Genomic DNA, 15,368 nt, shown 5'->3' with positions numbered 1-15,368 from the left:
GGGCTGCTGGGTCCTAGAGAGAGATGAATGCAGCACAGTCTGAGAGATGGGATTGGCTGCTGGGGTCTCTGGGAAGGGGTGGGGGAAGGAACTCACCTGTAGGGTGACCAGATGTCCTTATTTTATAATTTTTGGGTCTTTTTCTTATATAGGCTCCTATTCCCCCCACCCCCATCCCGGTTTTTCACACTTGTGGTCTGGTCACCCTAGGTGGGGGTAATTGGTACCTATATAAGACAAAGCCCCAAATATTGGGACTGGCCCTATAAAATCAGGACATCTGGATGTGGTCACTCTAGCTGGGGAGCGCATCTCTCCCCCGGGCTGGCAGTGATCCATCTCATCTGGGGGGAGCTGCACAGGGCAGGATGAGCTGCTGTGGCTTCATGGGTGCGCCATATCTGAGGTCAGATGGTGTGCTAACTTCATCATGGTCAGTTGGGCTGGCGGTGGTGCCCTTTGGCATGTGATCAGACCTGAGGGTTTGCTGCTGCTGTTGCCACTCTGCACCCCAAGAGGTGGATTTTGGGGTCCTGCAGTTTTCCACCTATCTCCTCCTCTACTGCAGCTGTTGGACCAGCAGGCTAGGGGGTGAGCCAAGCATCAAAGCAGTACTGTGTTTCCATTTAGATTGTCATTTAACAAATTTGGTCCCCAAAAATGCTCGCTAACAATCCTGAATTCAATTTCAATATATTTTTTTTAAAAAAATCAATATCTTAGCCCAAAACAGAAAATTAAGTTGTTGACAATTATTTGTGACAAGTTTGATGGGGAAGGGAGTGGGCCAGTTTTCATCAGAGAAACAAAAAATGTTGACTGACTTTCCTATAGCCCTGTTGCTGCTAAATAGAGCCTTCCAACGATTGTAATATGCTCATCTCCTTACTAATGTATAGAGAAGGGGTTGGCAACCTACGGCACATGTGCCAAAGGTGGCACGCGAGCTGATCTTTGATGGCACGCAGCAGCAAGCTGAGCCCACCTCTGCTCTGGGGTTCTGGTGGCTGCCCCATTGCCACCCGGGGTCCCGGCCACCGGCCCCACTCAGCACTCACTGCTGGCCTGGAGACCCCCAAGGAACCCCAGGCTGGCAGCAGGCTGAGCAGGCCAGCTGCTGATACCCTGGCTGAGCCACTCAACCCACTATTGGCCTGGGGTTCCATTCACTCAGCTGGTAGCGGGCTGAGCAGGACTAAATTCAACAAAATAGGAAAACAAGAGCAACTAATGACAAAGTGCAAGAACCTAGAGCAGTGGTCCCCAACCTTTTTCGTCTGGCACCCGCCAGACAAAGGACTATGGCAGTGGACGAGCATCCGCCAAAATGCCGCCAAAATTCGGTGGCATTTCAGCGGTGACACCTCTGGATGACGCTGCTTATCGGCAGCAAGCGGCGTCATCCAGAGGCATCGCTGCCGAAATGCCACTGAATTTCGCTGGCATTTCAGCAGATGCTTGTCTGCTGACCAGTACGCAGGTGCACTGAGAGGCCCCTGCGGGCGCCATGGCACCCACGGGCACCGCGTTGGGAACCCCTGACCTAGAAAGCCTTCTGAAACACGGCTATCATTTTGATTTAAATGGACTTGAGCTGTATGAAGAATTGACTATACTGTCATCCGTGTTGCCGCATGCAAAATCGATAATGGACATTGTACAGTTTACTCATACCAGCAAACTTGTTGACATATATCCTAATGTGTACTTTGCCACTTGTATTCTACTGATAATTCCTGTAACAATAGCATCAGGAGAACGGAGTTTCTCAAAACTAAAGCTCATTAAAAACTATCTCCGCTCTACAAGGAGTCAGGAACACTTGATTGGTCTTGCTGTTCTTGCAATCGAACAAGACATCACTTTGTCATATGATGACATCATTACTGATTTTGCAGCCAAAAAAGCCAGAAAGATTGCTTTTAATTAAAAACAAATCCTTGTTTCAATACCTCTTCATAGAAATTTCCAATAAAATGTTGACAAATTAAAAAAATTATATTATTTGCATCATTCTGTCAAATCAGAATTTTTTCTAGCATGAGCTATGCTTCTTTAAGTGCTAGTCCATCAGCATTACAGTACGCTTAAACTACTGTCAAACTGGTTTTATACAACATGCGATGTGCGGCAGTTTTCATACTGTAATCTATTGTTTGGTGTTGCTAAAGCAAGACAGGCACAGGCCACCAGTGTTATATAATCCTCGCGCTAGGGCTATTTCCAAAATCCTAAGGATGGCCCTGCCCTCTGCCACCAAGTATACATACATAATTAAAATCCTTTCAAGGAAAATACACATTGCAAATAAGAAAACAAACGAACCTAACTCGCCTATCTACCTAGTACTCACTATTCTGAACTTAAAAGAGCCTGTATCAGAGAGATTGGAGAGAAACCTGGTTGCACGTCTGGTCACTTTCAGAACCCAGAGAGAACAACAACCAAAAACCCTTAACAGCATACACAGAAACTTCCCTCCCTCAAGATTTGAAAGTATCCTGTCCTCTGATTGGTCTTCTGGTCAGGTGACAGCCAGGCTTACTGAACTTGTTAACCGTTTACAGTCAAAAGAGATATAAAGTACTTCTGTTCTATTAACTCCTACTATCTGTTTATGACAACTCTCATCTTAATTAGCCCAATTCTAGATCTCTGTAGACTGCTTCAAAATAAAAATCTAACATGTCACAGTATAATCAGCTGGAGGGTTCACACACAGATTTCACTGTTAGACCCAATTGTAGGATCAGGACTTGTTATAAGACCACATGTAAACCAATGGTTCTTCACATATGGATGGCTTGTTAACAACTTTGCCATCTCTACGTAATTTACTTAAAAACCTTTCAAGAACCATTCTCCCTCACTCCTCGGGGGCGGGAGGAGGAAAGGAAAAAAGTCCTTTCAAATTAGTAGGGCTGGTGTTTTCTGGAAATTGTTGATATTGCTGCGTTTATTTTCTGAAATCACCTTTCATTTTGGAATCCCCGATTTTTCTTCTGATTTTTCCACCTTGTGCTTCAGCTGTTTAAGCCATTTACTACCAATGCCTAAAATGGTTAAGCCTGAGGATAGTTAAAGAATTGGGCAAAGATGTGCTCCATGTGGATGGAGGGAAATTATTTTGTACAATTTGCAGCAAAGTTTTTGACCGTGTTAAAAAGGACCACATACTCAACCACATTAAAGGTCCATGTCATATTGCAGCAATGGAGAAAAGAAAGCAAAGGGTAGAGAACAGCGATGAGACAGCAGTAAAGCAACAGCTCACAACTACTGGTTGGCTTACACAACAAAATGAAAATAAGAAATACTGGGTGGAGGCCTTTTGCGACGCAAACATTGCACTAGAAAAAACAGACAAAATGTGAGAATTCCTAAACGAGCACTTATGAAATGGGGTTTGTATCCTGCAAGCAAGTACACCGAGAGAAATCGATCTTCCCTGTGTATTTGAACTAAACAAGCAACAACTGGTCACTGAGTTGAAGGATCAGCACGTAACTGTAATTGTGAATGAATATATAGACAATGAAACTGGTATGTTGCAAATTATTCTAATACAGCTGATGTAGGTTTCAGAAGATTGCCCAGCTGCTGCTAAGCCTGTAGAAACAGTGGAATTAGAACGTGTTAACTACTCTGCAGTTGCACAAGCTGTTATAAAGACCCCTATATAACATGAAATTGATTTTTCAAATGTATTAGTTTATGTGACAGATAATGCAAAATACATGTGAAAGTCATTCAAAGACAGTTTAAGCGGCATTTTAACCAGCTGCATTCATGTGACCTGCTGAGTGTACATTATGGCTTTACTAGGTGAGTGCTGGGTCTGTTTGTTTACAGAAGTGGACCATCTGTGTACTCTCATAAAAAAGCTGATATGCAACCCCCCGCTTAGTCTGCCTTTATCGACCGTGAAATTGAAAGCCCAACATTACCTCTGCAACTGGTTGTAACAAGATGGAATACTTGGTTTAAAACCACTGACTATCTCTGCCATCATGTGGAGTACTCATGTGGAGTATTACAAGGGGTTCATTGGTCAGGAAATCAAAGTGGAGGACGACTGCCGTTTTAGAGGAGCTAAATGTTTATTGCAATGAATCATTTTGTGGCACATTCCATTTTTATCCAAGCAGAAGCAACTCCGCTTGTTTGGATACTACTTACATTTGAATCATGGTCAACATTACCAACGGAAGTGTACAACATTGCATTTGATTTGGTGGTAATACTGCAGTACGCAGGACAGAATGTACTAGAGTATAAAGTTTTTCAGAACTATGCAGAGAAACTGCAGAGGTACTTAAATACAGAGAAACAGCCAGCATATAGATTTTTTTCAGTGTGAGAATCCTTGATCCCAAGCAAATTCGTGTACTCTCCCACAACTTCTGTGACTATGAACTGAGTGTTCTTCTGCTGTTCTGTACCTGAGGGTGAGTGGGGAGTTTACTTGAACATTGTAAATTAACTTCGTACTACCAATGACATTTCTCTCTCCAGTTTTTGGAAAAGCATGGACAAATGTTTGCCAAGACTTAGCCAGATTGCTTGTGGTGTTTTGGTGATCCTGTGCAACTCAGTTGATGCTGAACGCAGTTTCTTCAAACTGGAACAAGTGCTAACCCCGCAACGTTACTGTATATTATTGGAAAGGATGAAAATGTATGCCCAAATGAGTGTTAATGTGTCCTAAGTGTGCGTCACTGAATATTTTTATGCTGATATAGGTGCTATGGAAATATTTTCAATAAAACATTAGTTTACTTTAAGCAAAAATGTAATTATTCCATAGTTCCTGATGTTAGATCATTGCATGAAACAATAATCCAACTTTTATTTTAAATGTATAGTCTTGCATGGCAATAATTTTGTTTTGTGTTTATAGTGGTGATCTCTTAATACACTTTTTATGTTCTAAAAATGACAATTTTGGTTTAAAAAATAGTCTGTAAACACTAATGTAGGCTACTCATTTTTGTGCAATAAGGATTACATATTGCTCATGTTTGTCAATACATGTATTTTTTGTGTTAATATAATGCATATCTGAAATATAAAGGTTAGAAAATCTGATATTACTGTTTTCATTGCCGGAAAACACTTCCCTGCTAATTAGCTTAACTGTCAGGTAAGACCCAACCATAAAGCTGCAGAGACAACTGGATGGGAAATTCTGAACGTTCCTTTTTCTGAAAACAGAAAAAACAGACCTGGAGAAGGATGGCAGAAGGGCTAGATGATGAGCTGAGGAGTGGAAAGATGGCATGAAAAGGCTACAGATGCTACCCAGGTTGCACAAATCCGTCTTACAGAAATCCGGACTTACGGAAAAAGTTCCATAAATGCCTTTTTTTGAGGGTAATTGTCGGAGATACATTTCCGACTTACGCAAAATTTGACTTACGTAAAGTGTTCTGGAACGGAATGCTTGCGTAAGTCGGGGAGCTTCTGTATTTTTGTGGAGTTATGCAGAACATAAAACAGTTGTGTGTTCTTGGCATAAAATTACATTTTCATATTTGCATAATATTCTATTGGGGCCCTGTCTTAATTCAGACTTGTAAAGAGACTCGAGGGACAACTACACACCTTAAATAATCTACATAGGCGTATGAAGCACAAGAACCAAAGGACCCTTCTTATCTTCCATGTTCCACTCACCTCAGAAGAGATGCAAACTAAAGGCAAGTATTTAAAAAGTAAATTGAAGGAACATTCCTCTTTAACTGAGAAGAGGTCTTGAAATTCTTGGCTTTGTTTTAGCTTTCTTCATAGGAAAGGAGTAGGAAGCAAAGACTACACAAAAATCCTTCCAAGGAGGAAGGAAATACGTCCTATTCCTATATCTCTGGACACTCTTCTTTAGATTCATGTGAAACCTGTAAACTAGCTGAGATGGGAGAGCTGGACAAATACAAATGTTGATCCTCTATCCCTACAATAAGCTCTTCCCTCTTGGCATTGATAAGGTTTCTGATTCTCATGGGTGGAACCAGTATTTCCAAAGGTTTCAAAGAAAGGAAAGCTAAAAATTCCCTTCAGAGTTCAGTCTGTTTGCACGAGCCTGAAGGCAGGCATAGCATCTGCTCTTACCGTTAGAGTTTGAATACACACACAGTTAAACTAGGAAAAAGAAAATCAAGAGGAACAGAGAGACTAAAAAGCTTATAAAATATTTAGTCTGCTCTCTCCTGTTAAAAAGATGAACTTTGCAACATGAGATTTTTCTTCCAGGCTCCAGTTATGCAACACAATTGCCTGAAGGAACCTGTGGCTAAAAGCCATGATTACTGGTTTCTTCTCTTGATTTAATTTTATTCAGGTCTCCTTTGATAGGATTGTCATTTCTGGGGGGAGTTATTAGAGTAAGCTGTTCAGGATTCATCAAAGCTGAATAAACTCATACCTAATGCCTCTAAGTAATCTTCTAGACAACTCTAATTCAGAGATTTTAATTCTACAGTGTTCAGACGGTTTTTGGTTACTGCAGATGCAAGAGATTCTTTCTTCAGTGAAAGGGATGACCCATGGTGTCGTCTCCTAATATTAGGAGATCAAAATAATGATTCCTGTAGCTCAACCACCATTATCCTGTTGAAGGATGGCTGAAACATTTATTCAGTTCTTGCATTTTCTCTGGAAACAAATGGGAACTGGAAATAATTTAGAAAGATGACCTTGAGATTCTAGAAGTTTTCTTCTATTCTTACTTCATTTGCAGTATGTGGGAGAAAATACATAAATATTCAAAGCAATTAATGGATCAAGCCCCAGCTATTTGAAAGACCAAATTTTGGCCTGTGAACTACTGATACACTTGTGTCTTCTGGGATAAGATCACAAAATCTGGGAGAAAGTACACACGAGAAGAAGACAAAGCCTTCTCAATCAAGGGATCTGGTGTGATTTGCGAACAAGTAGCTGAACTGCAAAATATTCATTTTTATTCAATTTTATGCAAAAATAGTAATTTCCGTGATCAATATATGCCATATTTTCAGCACTAAATGCCCAAAGTGGGAACAGAGGGGCTATACCATTGGGCAGCAATAACATATCTGATTGCTATAGTGCAAATGGTGAGGTTTTTTATTTGGGAGGTGTGGACTAGGGTTGCCAACTTTCCAACTGCAGAAAACCAAACATATCTGCCCCGCCCCCTCCCCACTCCTTCGCAGAGGCCCCGCCCCTATTCCCCCACTCTGTCGCTTGCTCTCCCTCACCCTCGCTCAATTTAACCAGTCTGGGCAGAGAGCTGGGGTGAAGGAGGGGGTGAGGACTCTGGGGTGGGGCCAGAAATGAGGGGTTTGGAGTGTGGGAGGGGGCTTCAGGCTAGGAGAGGGGGTCAGCGTGTGGGAGGCAGTAAGGACTCTGGGCTGGGTGTGTGGGCTCTGGGGTGGGGCCAAAAATGAGTGGTTCAGGGTGTGGGGAGAGCTCTGGGCTGGGGCAGGGTGTTGGGGTATGTGTTGGGGGGTGAGGACTCTGGCTGGGGGGTTTGGAGTGTGGGCTCTGGGAGGGAGTTTGGGTGTGGGAGGGGGTTCAGGGTGTGGGACGGTGTTGAAGTGTGGGAGGGGGTATGAGGTGTGGGCTCTGGGAGGGAGTTAGGATGTGGGAGGGAGTTTGAACCTGGGGCAGGGGCTTGGGGTTCAGGGAGGGGAGTTGGGGTGTGGGCTCTGGGCGGCGCTTACCTCAGGTGGCTCCCGGAAGCAATCGGCATTTCCATCCGGCTCCTGGGTGGAGGCATGGTCAGGTGACTTCGTGAGCTGCTGCTGTCCGCAGGCACTGCCCCCACAGCTCTTATTGTCTGCAGTTCCTGGCCAATGGGAGCTGCGGAGCTGGCACTTGGGAGGGGCGCAGTGCGTGGCGCACCCAGGGCAGCTCCTCCACCTAGGAGCTAGAAGGAAATGCTGGCCACTTCTGGGACCCACAGGGAGCCTGTCTTAGCCCCACAGTGCCGCTGACCGGACTTTTAATGGCCCCGTCAGTGGTGCTGACTGGAGCTGCCAGGATCCCTTTTTGACCAGGTGTTCCGGTCAAAAACCGGATATCTGACAACTCCAGTGTAGACGTTATCTGTATCAAGTAGAGAGGAGATGTGTTGTCATATCCTCTAATTTTAAATATACCTGTTAAAGTAACTAAAACAAATGTTGAAGAGTTCACTTTGGAATGCTCTGATTTATTATGGTTTCTAATGGGCTCTGAATATTCTTGGTCCTTAAGGGCCCTCATAAGGCTTTGCTTACTTCTGGGAAACAGGATGCGATATTACTTAGATGGCAGCTCTCACTGGGGAAAACCAGTTCCATGTACCATGTGCGGTATGGGGCTGGTGGACCGCACTGCTTCCAAGTAAGATCTGGCAGATTAAAGAAGAATGCTGCTGGGACTCTGAAGTGCGTCATGAGAGAGTTTCTAGCAGAAGCCATAGATATTTTTAAAATCTGTTATGAAAACGAGCTTTTCATAACATTCCTAGTAATTTTTTTTTTTTTTTTTTTTTTTTTTGCTTTCTAAGCTATTATGACTAATCACTGCAGTTTGCTTTTAGGGGGTGTGCCAAAGAGATTTCATTTACTGTTTTTTCTGGGATGCTGCATGTCCAGCTGTTCTGTTTAGACAGACTCCACGCAGATGGAATACAGCCAATTAATATTTCTTGTCTGAAGAGATGATGGGAAAGATGTGCTTTTCCCTTTCGGTCCTTGGCTTGTGGCATCCTGATATTGCTGGTTGGATCAGAACTTGATTGTGTAGCAACTCTAAAAATATTGATTAAGCTGGCTGTGACGGGTTCCCCCCTCAGGGTCAGGGGCGGCTCTAGCTGTTTCACTGCCCCAAGCACGGCGGCACGCCGCAGGGGGTGCTCTGCCAGTCGCCGGTCCCGCGGCTCTGGTGGACCTCCCATAGGCGTGTCTGTGGATGCTCCACCAAAGCCGCGGGACCAGCGGACCCTCCACAGGCACGCCTGCAGGAGGTCCACTGGAGCCGCCTGCCGCCCTCCCGGTGACTGGCAGAGCGTCCCCCACAGCATGTCGCCCCACAGCATGTCGCCCCAAGCACGCGCTTGGCGTGCTGGGGCCTGGAGCCGCCCCTGCTCAGGGTTCCACTTGGAACTTGGGGACCTCTGAGCCTACCTGATCCACCTGCCTGGGTTCTGTTTACACTGTATTGCTGAGGCAAGCCAGCCAAGCCCTCCCTCAGGCTTCAGACTGCACTGTACCAGCACACATACAGGTAGCAACACACCCAGCTGAAGCTATACATACAGAGATACTAAGATCAGCTCTGCATGGGAAGGCTCAGCGAAGGAGTTGTCCAGTACTCAAGGGCACATAGCTCTGTAGAAGGTATACCCAAAATTGTACTGTCGTGCACTGTACAGTACTCTGTGCAGTGCAGCTCATGAAATTTGCCCCCTCAGTGTGGAGAGGAATATACACAGCTTTCTGCCCAAAGTTATAATTCCACACACACTGGTTTTAGACAAAACAAAAGCAAGTTTATTAACTTCAAAAGATAGATTTTAAGTGATTATGAGGGATAGGAAATAGTTTTATTTGCTAGGTAATCTGCTTTGATCTAACACACAATCTAAGCTTAATATACTAAAGAAACTAGTTATAAGTAGCAGTTTCTCACCCTAAATGCTGTTTTAGGCAGATTGCAGAGATTCTTGAAGGCAAGCTGCACTTGCTTGCAGCTTAAAACTCCAGATATTCCTTAAATGGTCCAGACACCTTCTAGCCTGGGCTCAGCCCTTCTGCCCTAGTCCAGTCTTTTTGTTCTCAGGTGTTTCCAGCAGCCCTCTTTCTTGGGCGGAAGTCAATGAAGAATCAACCTCGATGTCACTCCCCTGCCTTAAATAGTTTTTGCATATGGCAGGAATCCTGGGTCTCCCAGTGTGATTCCCACCCTCAGTCAGTGCAAAAATACTGGTATTATTCTGGAGTCCAGTGCCAGGTGACTTGGTCACATGTCCCTGCTGCCATAACTCAGGCTGTTTGCAGCGTCCCCAGGTAGGCTTCCCAATGGGAGATTAGATCTTCAAAGAACTATTGTTCTCCATAATGGCTCTTCCCAGCGAGCCATGTAGACTGATTGCATTCTGTCTGATGGACGTTCCCCAGGTGTAAACACATTTGTAATAGGAATATTGTCTTTGCATCTAACTATAGATACAAAAATGATACATGCATACAAATAGGATAGTCATCATTGAAAAGGTTATGACTTACTGACTATATCTCACATGCCTTATCTTTCATAAAATACATCATCATAGTTATGCCATAATCACGTCATATAACAACAATCTCTATGAAGAATATGTGGGCGTAGTGCCACCATGACAAGGGCTGTTCTTCTTTGTGATGGTCATGGTTGCCCTTGGGACAGGTGGGGAAAACACACTTGTGTAGTTCCCAAAGATTTTATTTTAGTAGAAGAGTTTAAGACCTTGGAAGGAAGAAGGGGAGCAGATGGTGAGTTCTGGCCTTGCTGCTTTATATTGAAGCAAAAAAGATGTAGTTAAAAATAAAGTAGTTTTTATGCATTAAAAAAAAAATCCATAAAATTTGTTTGTACATTTGTACAGAAAACTGGTTCTGCAGTTCTGATCCAAACTACATAAGTGCAGTGTCATTCAGACGACACTTTTTTCTCTCATGTTCACTTGCTATAAAAAAAATCTTTTAATTTAAAAAAAAAAAAAAGTCTGTACTTTGTAAATACAGTGGTCAATAGGATGAATTGCAATATGCAAATAAGAGATGGGAGAGTGGCTAGACTAAGGGATTGATTGGCTGATTTACTTTCTCTTCCATGGTACCTTCCCCTTTCCAGTCCTATTTAGGAAAGGGTCAGACAGTTCTTCTATATTCTTTATCATTTGTTGTTATCCAATAATGAGCTATTCATATGTCAAGGAGAGAAGGACAACACATAAATACATTATTAGTCACTGTCACCTAATAAAAATAGAGACATGCACATGTGGCACATCAGTTACACAAAATTGGTCTTGTGTGGTTAGCCAGAATATGTAATTATTTTGAGTTCATTATAACATAATATTTATTTTAGAACAAAGTTTCAAGTCTTCCTCTCACAAACTTGTTCATATCTTGGCCAAATTGCTCATGTTCATGGCCTTTTTGCTCTGAGAGCTATACTATTATTTTGAGAGATGATTAAAAGAAGAGACTCATTGCTACAGCCACATTAATTCTCTCAAGAGGACTTGATAACTTTGTAGCTGAACTTTTTTCATTCAATCTTATCCTTTAACTCTGAAGGCATGCAACTCTGTGGCTGTCCCAGGCAGGTCTCCAGGGCCCTTCAGTGTTGTTCTTTTAGTCTGTAAGAGCTCATTTTGGAGCAGTGGGATTGTCCCTTGCTTTGTCTCCACATCACTTAAAGTGTAAGCAAAAATAGGACCAGGATCACAAACTGAACTCAGATCTCCAGCTGCATCTGAATCTGTACTGAGCTGCCAAATGTTGCTTAGGATTGCTGCACAAAAAAGGCTCTGCCTACTTACTGACATTGTTGCATTTCTAAAACTTAAATTTTTTTTTCATGAGGATAGGTTACTGGCCTGTTGCTCAACCCCCAACCTGGAGAACCAATGGACTGTTTATTGTCTGGTCCCCATCCCATAAGGAGTGAAAACTCCCACCAGCGTAACTCATAAGGTCTTTGGACTGCATAAGCCTGCCCACCCTATCAAGGTGCAGTTCCCAGGAAAGATTCAGCAATATAGCAATAAAGAACATTACTCTTACCCCGGGCCAATGGGAATGGTGTCTTATTGTGTGCATTTAGAATAAAACACAAGCAAGCTTTTTATATTTACATCTAAATATCTTTGAAAATATGTTCATACTTAATTTGCCCATTGAGGCCTTGGTTAGTTTCTGGTTTTCTTCTGCAATGGATGACATCACAAACTCCTAATGTGAGCAAGGAGACTTATATAGCTTTGTGATGTCACTGAAATGTTGCTGGGGAAATATGGAAACTTCATGGCCTCACTTGGCAAGTAAGTGCAAGAGAAATGGCTTTTTAATGTTTTGTATTTTAACCATTCTGTAGAATATACCTTTTGGAAGTGTTTTTTTAAAAGTCTAGGTATATATTCCAATACTGATTTGGAATCTTAAGCCAGATGGATGCTTCTTAATTGACAATTTTTTATGAAACCCTCACATCCCCAAAGCAAAAGAGAATAGCCCTTAGTTTTGAATATATTATATGTACTAGGGACCATATGCATCATTCAAATACCGTTCACTGTCATACTGTAATGATTGTAAGTATGTGTAGTCAAGAGAAAAACAGAAATAAGGACTTGCTCAGAATAAACCATTGTGTAGTTTGGTTGGGGAGTGGCGATAACCTGGTTGAGGGCTAATGAGCTTTTTTTAGTGCTGATGTGTTTTTGGGATGGAGAGGTGGGTGACAGCAATGTAATCCATCCCACAAACTGGAGAGTAAGCTGGTACAAAGGTTGTCCTCTAGGCTTTTGCAACTGTTCAGGAAACTGTTATCCCTAAAGGTTCACCAGAGCCAGAGAGTTCAAATATCCCTGGTGGCAGAAATGTGCTGATGGAGGCTTATGGTTCAAGCTCATTTTTAGTTGACCTCTTTCTAGTGTGAAGAGCACTCTAATACAGGTCTTGATACAGGTGCTAAAGTGGTTTCCTAACCAGTATAGAAAGACCTCTAACAGTACAGAGGGGAAACAAAAAGACATGTAGTGGGCTAAAATAACAGCTTCAGACAGGTGGAATGGGGAAAAAAGTTATGAATGCTGTCTGAACTCGGCTTTGGGTTGGGACTTGATTCAGAAGATGAGCAATCAAGCATTCCCCTTTTTGTGATACTGACTCATTTCTAGTACGAGGAGAAAATCTACTTCTATCAGATTCAGGAATATTTATTTCAGGGCCATTATAAGATTTTTGAATAATATTGGCACAGACAACTATTGACACTTTTTTTTATTTTTATTAGGAAAGTTGTACTAAATTGCACATTATTTTCATGTATAACGTGTGACCTTAACTGAAATGCATTTGATAAATATTTGAAATATAATTTGGACCTTTGTTACAGATTTCTGTAATGTGTGTGTAGTTGTGATGATTAGGTATAATGTAAGCTGCAACTTCACAGTTAGTGGGAAGAGAAGAAAACAAAATGAGCTTCATAAGTATTTGCTGAAGGTAAAAATCAAAATACCTTGAATTTCCTGTTTACTATATTAATTGTCCCATATTAATTCCTGGCTTGAATAGCTTTTGTAATTTTCTTGGTAAACGTTAGCCATCCACCTCAAAAAGGGAATTTATTGCAAATAAATTGTTGCTAAATGCAGGATATAAGCATCTTTCTGTTACCATGGCAAAGATGTGTGTGTGCGTGCATGCGGGTAGGGGTGAGGGAGATGACTATAACTACAAGTAGCAAATCATATATAGAATTTAGGAGATTGAGATTAAAATCCTGTCTAGAACATGAGTCTTGTGGCTTAACTCTAGTTTTCTGTTACAGAAAACATCCTGGGATGGCATGGGCCAAAGTCACATTCCACAGAACTGAAAAATGGTGCTTTCAGCTCTTTATCATCTGCTAGTGCCAATGTAACGTGGGCAGTTATACCAGCTGCAACTCAAGATGGACAAACACTACAGCCAAATACTGAGGTAAATACAGTAGACCTGTGTATATTGTTTTCTTTTTCATTTAGGTTAGAAACCCCCTATGATACTTGCAGCTTGCCCATTCTTGCCAAATCGTGTTTGAAAGGTATTTTATTCATATTAAAGTGCTCCTTTTTTACTTTTTAAAACATTTTGTATTTTAAATGGCTTTATTAGTAAGTAAAGTTAAACAGCGATGATGTATGGTGGAGTATGGAGAAAAATGCAGTATAAAAACCTACAAAGATATATTTATGTATGACACTTACAGTGTGTGTTACTGCATGTGTGGGATTACTTCAGATAAACTTAGGAATCAGTGCACTACATATGCTTTTGTTTAGCCTGGAGCTGTTTTGATTTCCAATGGAAGAATTATGATGAGTCCATTATAGTGGTGCCCATCGTGACCTGATTTGAGTAGTGCTGTATATGTTGTAACGCTTCATGGAATAAGGACTCCTTACTTCACACTAACACAGCACACTTCAACAATGATTTGTAGATTTGAAATCGTCTAATATTGGTCTCTCTGAATTGATAGGACACAGTATAAAAGTTGTCAAGATATTAGTGATATTGTCAGTGTGTGCTATTAGGTAGTGATTGCTATGAAACAGTGTACCATGGTAGCAATTGGCAAATTATCTAATAGCAGCATTTTAGTACCCAAGCCTGCTGTAGATGGGCTGATTTGCATGGCAAACACTTTAAGGCAAGTGATATATTCACTTGTAAACTTATTTCTAGCTCTAATGTGGTTTTGGTATGTTTGTGTGGATATAAAGAGCTGCTCACCTTTGTGTGGGGAATCCAACTTAATTCCAGTTGAAAATTATACTACAGATAAAGGGACCAATCCTGCTAGGTGAAGTTGAATGTACTCTGCGCCTGCTAGGATTGTTCAAAGACATTTTCAGGAGTGTTTGATCTCTGTTAGAAGATATCAATTTATTGATGGAGCATTTGCTTGCCAACTGTGTCCTATGACTTGTATAAAAATGTGTTCTTGCTCTTTTAGAGTAAGGTCTTTGCAAAGTACTTGACAGAGGGATATCTTATACCCATAATGATGTATCTCACAAAAAAAAACACTTGTTACACCTGAAGCACACATTAAATAACTCATTTTCTGATGCAGAATTTCAGAATGAGTTTACAGTGCTTGAATTTTTGGCATAAAGATTGAAATGCTCTTCTACTTTCATTTTATCTAAACTGTAAGAAGTAATGATTGTCTTAGTGGAATTATACAATTACGTTCTTTAAAATGGGATTATGCACAGCCTTAAGGTTGTTTTTTTTAAAATATTAAAGGGAACCTGTTCAAAATCAAGTGACCCCAAATTTCTAAGAAATTCTTGGAACTTAGTAACACCTTTTTTTTCTTTAAACCACTGTCCTCATTGTATTCCTGTAAAATACGTTCCCAAAAGTAAAGGCTAAAATACTAGTAAAATCCCAGCTTCTCTGCTGGACAGTCAGTTTACCATCACCATCACACCCCAACATACTAGGGGTGCTCTTATTTGTAGCATGCATGTTGCATCATCCTTCATTTCTGCCTGTCTACTCAATTGTTTAAGAACCAGCAGTGTGATATATATGAATGCGTCAGTCATAAGAACACACTTCGTAGATGCTTGT

The 15,368-nt window shown here is 41.6% G+C and overlaps 1 protein-coding gene across 2 annotated transcripts in view; it reads left to right on the top strand.

The window, feature by feature from the left end:
* Window positions 1-15,368, top strand: part of OSBPL10 (oxysterol binding protein like 10) — a 184,323-nt gene that overhangs the window by 101,748 nt on the left and 67,207 nt on the right. For both annotated transcript variants that reach the window (XM_075062483.1, XM_075062484.1), the window contains exon 6: window positions 13,573-13,724. In XM_075062483.1, coding sequence (XP_074918584.1) covers window positions 13,573-13,724 — 152 coding nt within the window. The remainder of the gene's footprint in view (window positions 1-13,572; window positions 13,725-15,368) is intronic.

The sequence above is a fragment of the Chelonoidis abingdonii genome, chromosome 2 (genome assembly GCF_003597395.2).
Source record: "Chelonoidis abingdonii isolate Lonesome George chromosome 2, CheloAbing_2.0, whole genome shotgun sequence".
Taxonomy (NCBI): Eukaryota; Metazoa; Chordata; order Testudines; family Testudinidae; genus Chelonoidis; species Chelonoidis abingdonii.
Note: the sequence above shows the minus strand (reverse complement) of the source record. Positions and strands in the feature narration are given on the sequence as shown.